Here is a 9,213-nt window from a genome sequence, read left to right as displayed (position 1 = left end):
TTCATATCCTTAAACGCGAAGTTTTAGTGTCCGTCTAATTTTTTTCATGTCCAGTTCTCGTAAGTTACTTTGTGCTAACAAATCAAAAACTCTCGCATCCTCGCCTTCCAGCGAGGCGAAGAACTGCCAACGGTAACTGTACATACCACATCCCTGCCTCCAGAAGAGCAGACATTTACGTGTCCGCCTGGGCAGCAGCCTCTCCTGGCAGCAAATGGAAGTGGCAACTGACGACGTACTACGACACAGACGCCATTTGCCTGTTTAGAAAGTTCTTCATACCGCTATCGCTGCAACAATTTATTGTACAAAAATGAAACTGGTGGACGCTCTCGTGAGAAAAAGGTGTGGGTGCGCACACATGTGCATCTCACAACCGGTACCAAAAGCGCTAGGCTCTTTTGCGTTCCTCATTTTTGGCCCCGTTAGTTTTAACCTTCGCAGGGACGCATATCGGCACCGCGTTCTCAGACCACCGGTCGCCCAAGCAGAGGAGCCTCTCGATGCGAGGTTGCAGCTCTGTCCCGTTCTTGCAGGAGAGCGTGATGCTGTCGCCCAGGTCGTAGGATTCCTTGCGCCCTTCCAATGCGGGTCCGCCCGGTCCAGCGTCAAAGTTCCCGCAGGCTTCGATACCTGCGGGTAGAATATCGATTGCGCATAAGGCACAGAATATGCAACGACATACAACATACATTGCATACAACAGATACTTTGCGGATTCCAGGAAAACTGCAACAAGAACGCGCCACCCATTTTTATCGCGTGGTACGTATTTCAAGTAACCCAGCGACATTAACCGCAGCTGGCTTGGGAGGTAGGACAAGTTATGACAAAAAGCTTCAGCGCGAAGTTCGAAGGGAGCTTTTACTCGAGTCTCGAGCCAGAGTTTGACTTCTTGACGCAAGTTTCTCTGCAGAGCTCGAAGGAGTAATTAAACAATAGAGCTAAGGCGTCCCATGCTTTGAATTAGGCGAGAGTGAGTTGATGCGCCAGGAAGAAATGACACCACCGAGAAGTGCACGTAACACAAGACCCAACAGGCAACGCATATTTCTCAACAAAAATTATCGCTATGCAGATCTCGGATAAGAGCATGCTAGTATCGTTTTTGTAGGGATAGCTACACTACGCCACCTCTTCGACCCTTCAGAGTGGCACCACTTGAGCTCCGTGGCGGCGCCGCTGGTCACGTGGATGGTCACGTGGTGCTGCCGTTGGTCACGTAGGTTGGTCACATGGCGCGGAGCAGCGGCTGCTGCCGGCGGCGCGGCGCGCAACAGCCGCAACAGCTGTGCGCATGCGTCGTGTCAAGTGGGACGAAGATGAAGGAACGCCCAGCGAAACGGAGCGGCGAAAGACTGACTTTGCAATTTGACTGAGCGAGTTCCACTCGGCCAGATGTAGCTATCGCGTCACTCCAGGTTTAACCAGAGCTAAACCACAGCCATTTTTTTTGTACTGAGTTTTGTGCTCTGTAGGCACACATTACTCAAGGTGTAAATTTGAATAAAGCGCACTAAAGAATGCCGTGCTCTTTAGAACAGGCTTTTCGGTCCTGGGTTCCATTTTCTCGGTGTATACAACACTGAAGGCGCGCAGTTTATTAAAAACCGAGTAAATATACGCTGTGCTGCTTATACATGTAGCTGGCCACTCCATACCTGCGAATTGTGAATGAACTCAGAAGAAGCGAGAAAAAAATGAACATTTGTCACGAGGACGCAGAAAAAGAGTTGTCTCCAGAAGCAAGCTTTTATGCAGAGATATTCAAGAGTCATAAGAGTGCTCCTCTACAGTGGTATTGGTGCCTGACGGAACAGTCGAATAAGGAAGAGTTAACAATTAAGAAGAATAAAATCTGAAGTCATCAATGGAGTATGATGTGCCCTGCTTCAAACCAGGCACTGGCACTTGTATATTAACTACAAGCTTCACAACATCGCATAAAGTTAGACTAGCCACTGATGATTGGAATAGATTTGCCATGCGCTGAGTGCGTACCCTCTCATTCTAGAATATGCTCCACTTATGAACAAGGAAAACTACGACAGAGACGAACTCGCCCAACGTTTCTGGCCAACACGTATACAAATCGCTTCCTGAGTCCCATGCTTTTCCTTTGTTTGTCCTTGCAAACTATACGACGAAAAGGCAGTGCCTATTTAGTTTCCAAAGCAACAGTTTAAAAAAAATGTGAACGATCAGACACCAGATGTGCCCATTTTCTGAAAGCAGTTGGATTTACTCTCGATAATGACTTCGATGCTCTGATGGCTCATTCGCACACGCACACACGCGCAGGCACACGCGCGCACACGCACACACGCACACACACACACACGCACACGCCCCCCCCCCCCCACACACACACACAGCATTTTACGGGACGTTACGCCGTTACTCACACTAGCGCTTTTATTGGAACGCATGCAAACCGGCCGCCGCGGTGGCTCAGTGGCTGTGCTCGGCTGCTGACGCGGAAGACGCGGGCTCGCTCCCGGCCGTGGCGGTCGCATTTCGATGGAGGAGATATACTAAAATCCTACGTATTGTGCGATTTCACTGCACGTTAAATTAAGAGCCCCAGGTGGTCCAAATTATCCAGAGTCCTCCACTACGGCGGCCCTGATTGACTGAGTCTTTCGCACGTTAAACCCAGTACACTAAACTATGCAAACAGAGACGCAGCGGTAAGCTCAGCTTTGTTGCACCTACTGGTTTTCGAAATGGGAGCCATCGTTGTCAACAAACTGACACTCCTGCTCAGGCTAGAAGCGTCGGAATTGTCACTGTGAATAAAAAATAAAAATAAAAAAATAAAAATTATCGCTACACGTTTTGTTACCGGCGAGGTGAAATAAAACGAAAGACCTATGCCCCAAGTACTCAAAAGGGCAGTAACAACAACAAATTCAGTCCACTTTTATGCCCCGAGGCAATAAATATCGCTTAATAAATACAGTCAAAAGCTAGGTGTCCTCCTTCAAAAGGCGCTGCCATGGATGTCGCAACGGGAACGCAGATCGCTCCTTCCTGTCCTATTGGCCGATCGGTCCTGGTCCGATCGTACTTTCCGCTGGGTATTTCGGCGCAATTTCTGCCGCAGCGGCCGATTCCGCTCGCTCTCGTAGCCGAATGCCGAAGTTTGGATGAGCCATGCTAATGAGTGCTTTTATCTTATTTATTTATTTATTTGGGAGATACTGCAGTCTCGGAAGACCAAGCAGGTGGGAGCATACAGATACAAATTTTATTATAGAAGTGCTTTCAGAAGCATACCTGAAACGTGAGCTTGGTTCAAGAGTGGCCGGCACTAAAAATAGGCATGCACAACGGTTTACCAAGAGCACCAAAAACACATCAACAGTGCAAAATTATGATAAGATTATACATTCGCAACAAACGCTTACGAACAGAAACGACAAACACAGTAAAAAGTTGAATACGGAACTGCGCTCGCGCAAAATAATCACAGTTATATCACAAAGAAACCTAAAGCATGCATCAAGATTGAAAAACAGTGGTTAAGGCACACTCAAAATTTTCCGAAGAAAAAACTGTTGGATGCAGATCCTTCCACTCGGTTACGGTGGGACACCGTGCAGCTGACTGCCGGACTTGTAGCGCTGCCCAGAAAACACAGGTTGTGTGTCAAGGTTGTAAGAGGAGGGGTCATACTCTGGATGAGTGCCGATACAGAACGCAGGACCGAGCTGCATGCGTTGTCGACTCTAGGGTAGAACTTGTCACGCCACCCGAAGTTCCACAACTGAAAGGAGAGCAAACGCAGCTGGAAAATCAGGCAGTGAGTGGAACACCCAAGTCGAAAGCAGCAATGCCAGTGGTGGTTGGGCAAATAGGAGACCGTCCTATATTGGTGCTTAGAGACAGCGGAGCCAACGCAGTCTTGGTTCGTAGAAGCCTGGTGAAGGACGAGGATCTTACAGGGGAACCGTCAGTCGTCACTCTTGTAGATAGCACAGTAAGGTACCTTCCTGAAGCCAGGATTCTAGTGACGACACCATATTATACGGGGGAGGTAGTGGCAAAATGCGTAGACCAACCCATCTACGATCTCATCCTGGGAAACATTACGGGTGCAAGATGTGTCGAAGACGCCGATCCCGAGTGGAAAATGCTCGACGTTGAAGAACATCCAAAGGAGGAAAGGCCCGCGACAGGTCAGTTTCTCGTCCTCAGTGGAGACAAGAGCTCAAGCGACAGCCCGAGCAACGCAGCGTCCGCTCTCTACTCCTGTTGCGATGTGCTTGAGTGTAACACCGGGCGAAATTGCAATTAGGCAAAAAGAACACCCGAGCCTGAAAACCTGTTTCGAAAGAGTCGGGGAAAAGGTGAAAAGAAAGAAGAGTCGGACGTCATTCGAGTATCAATTGGTAAATGGTATTTTGCACAGGGAATGCACATTCAGTTCAGGAAGGCGGGTCCAACAGCTGGTGTTACCAAGAGATATGCGAGAGACCGTGCTACGCTTAGGACATGACGCCATTATGACCGGACACCAGGGTGTTCAAAAAACGGTGTCTAGGATCACCGAGGAGTTCTTTTGGCCGGGTGTTCAGAGTGACGTTAAGCGCTTTGTTCGCTCATGTGACGTGTGCCAGCGCACAGTTCCGAAGAGAAGAGTTGGTCCCGTACCTTTGGGCAAGATGCCAGCCATCGACCTACCGTTTCAGCGAGTGGCGATTGACATTGTGGGGCCAATTTCTCCAGTATCCACCAAAGGCAATAGATATGTGCTTACTCTGGTTGACGTGGCCACTCGTTTTCCTGACGCTATTCCACTGAGAACTATTGACAGTATCCAAGGGGCGGAGGGTCTTGTGGAAATGTTTTCGCGTTATGGGTTCCCGAGGGAAATTTTGAGTGACCGGGGCTCGAACTTCACATCGGAGCTAATGAAGGAGGTTAACCGCATTTTGTCAGTAAGACAGTTACTGACGACGCCTTACTATCCCATGTGCAATGGGCTTGTAGAGCGGTTCAACGGCACCCTCAAAAATATGATCAAGAAAATGTGCCAGGAGAGACCTACTGATTGGGATAGATATCTCCCAGCTCTTTTGTTCGCTTACCGCGAAGTTAATGATGCATGATAAGTTAATGATGCAAAGGAAGGGCCCGTACCTTGTGATGCGGAAGAAAAAGGATATCGATTATGAGGTATTGATAGACGGCATTAAGAGGGTTTTCAATGTAAATGTGTTGAAGAAATATGAAGAAAAAGGTCACGTACGGCGGTGCGCCCCCAGGGCAACTTGTTCGGTAGTGGCCGAGGAGACAGGTGATGCTGCCTAGGTCTCCACGTTCAGTGGGAAGAAAAACTCAGGAGGGGATGAGGCACTGAAGAAGCCCAATTGGAATAAAGACAGAGGATTACAGCTCTATTCCAAATCATGGGGGAGATGTTTTCGAATGGGCCAGACAAAGTGGAGGTCAAATGTTACAAATTAGACTTGTATAGAGATACAGCTAACTGAACATCTCTAGGTATATCTACGATGTACCTTGTTGTTGCTGTGTTAATGTATCTGGGATTTATCTTGTTGCTGTTGTTGGTGTTATGTGATTATACAAGGAAGTGTGTTGCGGACACCAACATGCGTATTAAGGACTCTGTATGGACAACGGCTGTTGTTGGTGTTATGTGATTATACAAGGAAGTTTTTTGCGGACACCAACATGCGTATTAAGGACTCTGTACGGACGGCGGCAGTGGTGTGTTAGTGTTCTGAAAACGCAGTTTGGTATGCTGTGTTAGTGGTGTGTGTTTGGTGTGTGCTGGACATCTTCGGTGTGGTGTGTGCTGAGTCCAGAATCGCCACAGCAGATAGTCGGCTGGCTGGATGGCTTGGAGATGAGGATGACGTGAACAGTTTTTCATGGAAAAACTCTAGAGACAGGGGGCCCTTGTCACATATATTAAGGAGCCTAAATTAAATTTTAAAGGAAAAAGGTGTGAAGAAGACGACGCGAATTAACCGCCACTCACCGTTCCTGCTGTTCCAGGTGCTGCTGCTCACCGGCTATCACCTGCCTGTTTCATCAACTTGCCGACTGGTTCCGCTATCTTGCGGCGCTAGCTGGTTTCTGGACGGCTGCGGCTGCTCATCCGATCATCTGTGCGCACCCCTGCCGATTTTGGACACTTTCGACCTTCGGGCCTGGCAACATGCTATATTATCAGCTGATGAGGACACCTACATAAAGCACTCGGATTTCACCGCCCCCTTGGGCCACGGCACTGCCCACGAAATGCCTCGCCACTCACCGTTCCTGCTGTTCCAGGTTGGTTATTACGAGTGTTTTTGTTACCGTGATGATGATGTCTGTCTTGTAGCAGTGGCGTGGCCACCCCATATTCTGAAACATTTCCGCTCGGCGGCAGTGTACATTTGGCGCATTTTGGTCCTGGGTGGGGACGTTGAAACAAACCCAGGCCCTATGACGAAGGGCCAAGAGGAAAAGCTCTAACTGGTATATGTAACTGTTCAAAGGCTTGAGACGAACCACGCGAATATCCTCGAAAGTGTTAACAAGATTCTTACAATTCATGATGGCCTGCAAAATGGAATGAAGACTTTAAACGATCGTGTGCATGAACTTGAACTTAAAATCGAGTCTATTCCAGTTCTTCAAAGTGACTTAGTCTTTAGCTACCCGTGTGCAAGAACTGGAACTTAAAAAACAGTCAGTGCCTACCACAGTATCTGCCACGAGTTGTACACACTATGTATCCAACATTCAAGTAAAACTTGACGACCTGGAAAATCGTTCCCGCCGGTCTAACATTCTTTTGTATGGTGTTCAGGACACTGACGAGTCTGAAACTTGGGAAGACTCTGAGCGTCATGTGAACGAATTCTGTTCTCGCAAACTTGGTATCACGTTGTCTTCCTTAGCCCGTGCTCACCGCATAGGCCGTTTTTCTCAGAAAAAAAAGAGACCCATTATTGCAAAGCTGTTCAACGAAAAAGTCGAAACGCTTATGAGTAAGGGCTATAAACTCAAAAATACCGATTTCAGCATTTCGCGAGATTACTCGAAAACGGTTCGTGAGAAACGCAGCCAACTGTGGAAGTATGCCAAATCAGTAAAAAAAGGTGACAAGGTCCGTTTGTCTTTTGATAAACTGCTTATCAATGGTGTCTCATATTTCAGGGATGATCAAACCAGTAGCGCAGTGCGCGTGTCCCTTGCCTGACGCATCCAGTCCAGTTCCCGTAAAGTGGCTGGCAAACCACCCGTGCGGCCAAACGCGCAGCGTTGCTCCAATTACGATGTCAGTTTTCTGTACGCTAACATAAGGTGTGTTCTTTCTAAAAACGTAGCACTTTCTTCTTTAATTGATTCATGCTGCTCCTCGGTCATCGCGCTTACCGAGACTTGGTTAAATGACATGGTTCCTGATGATGTCGTTTTCGCCTGTGACTCCGAATTCAACATATTTCGTTGTGACAGCACGGGCCGTAGAGGTGGCGGTGTCCTTCTGGCTGACAATAAAGTGCTCACTGCTGTGCCTATCGAGGTCACGTCGTACCTAGAATCGGTATGGGTCCAGTTGAGTTGTGGTCTCACGGTCGCCATCATTGGCGTCATTTACCGCCCTCTGGACATAAATTCTTCATTCGCAAGTCAGTTTTCTAATTTACTAAGCGATCTTACTTGTCGTTTCCCGAATTCAAGCTTACTTTTACTTGGTGACTTTAACTTTCCGGCTATTAACTGGTCGTCATTAACAGCTCCTGCCAATGATCCTGAAGCTCAGGCTTTCCTCCAGTCCTGTCTCGATTTCTCTTTGCAACAACTTATTTTTGAACATACGCGTCGTTTCGCCACTACAGCCAATATTCTCGATCTTATCTTGACAAGTGATCCTTACCTTTGCTCCAACATTGCGCTCTTAGAAGGCCTTTCCGACCATTCCATAATCACGGGTAACCTAAATTTTGTGCCCCATAAAAGGTAACTCGCACTAAACAAATAAGGTGCTACAACCGAGCAAACTTCGGTGAAATAAACGCTCAGTTGTCAGTCTTTGCCGATCATTTTCTTCGCGATTTTTCGTCACGCTCCGTGGAAACTAACTGGAACCTGTTCAGCGTGAAACATGCTACTCTCATTGACAGATTCATACCAGTCATCAGTATCCCATGCACTAACACAGCGCCTTGGTTTAATAGGCATCTACGTCGCCTTAATAACAAGAAAAAGCGCCTTTACAGACAAGTCGACAAGAACAGACACTCCTAATCTTGGCAACGGTACAAACTATGTGATAAGGAATATCAGTCTGAGTTGATATCTGTACGTAGGCACTTCTTCACACACGATCTACCGGCAATGCTAACAAACAATCCACGGAAGTTCTGGCAGATAATAAACCCCGCTAATCATCCTGACATTACTCTTACCAACGCGGAAGGCAGCAGTGTTCCAGTGGCCGAATGCGCCGAACTTTTCAATAACGCATTCACGTCCGTTTTTACCCGTGAAGATCTCCCTCTACCTCCTATTTCTGTCAGCAAGCACTTCTAATACGTCAATGTCCGAAATATGTATCAGTGAGACAGGTATCTTATCCTTACTAGGGAAGCTTAAAACATCAGCATCAGATCACCTTGGCTTTAATAACAAAATACTCAAAAATTCATCTGATGGTATTCATCGCATCTTGTCCGCTATTTTTTCACAATCTCTATCATCAGGCGTGATTCCGCTGGACTGGCGCCTAGCTAAAGTTGTGCCCATTTTCAAGTCTGGTGATCGTTCCTCACCACTAAATTACCGACCCATTTCATTAACTAGCACTGTTTGCAAACTTCTTGAACACGTAATTCACTCGCAGGTAATTAACTATCTTGAAGAACATAACATTATCTTCAAATATCAACATGGGTTCCGTAAAGGCTACTCATCCGAAACGCAACTTGCCGGATTCATTCAACACATACATTCATCGATTGATGCTGGCATTTAAGTAGACTCCATATTTCTTGATTTTTCTAAAGTTTTCGACGGAGTACCTCACAACCGGTTATTAATGAAACTATCACTGCTTAATATTCACCCTCTTGTCATTGCATGGGTTAAAGCTTTTCTCTTTTGCAGGTCTCAATTTGCTTGGCCCCTTACTTTTCCTAATATTTATCAACGGTTTACCGGATTCCATTTCTTCCCATATCAGACTTTTTG

General features: G+C 47.0%; 1 protein-coding gene across 8 annotated transcripts in view; it reads right to left on the bottom strand.

The window, feature by feature from the left end:
* Positions 1-285: 285 nt before the first annotated feature.
* Positions 286-9,213, bottom strand: part of LOC144114392 (protein lev-9-like) — a 130,750-nt gene continuing 121,822 nt past the window's right edge. For all 8 annotated transcript variants that reach the window (XM_077648106.1, XM_077648107.1, XM_077648108.1 and 5 more), the window contains one exon: positions 286-633. In XM_077648106.1, the coding sequence (XP_077504232.1) occupies positions 392-633 (242 nt within the window). In that variant the 3' untranslated portion in view covers positions 286-391. The remainder of the gene's footprint in view (positions 634-9,213) is intronic.

Source organism: Amblyomma americanum, chromosome 1, assembly GCF_052857255.1.
Source record: "Amblyomma americanum isolate KBUSLIRL-KWMA chromosome 1, ASM5285725v1, whole genome shotgun sequence".
Taxonomy (NCBI): Eukaryota; Metazoa; Arthropoda; class Arachnida; order Ixodida; family Ixodidae; genus Amblyomma; species Amblyomma americanum.
The sequence above is the reverse complement of the archived record's forward strand: the minus strand, read 5'-3'. Positions and strand labels throughout refer to the sequence as shown.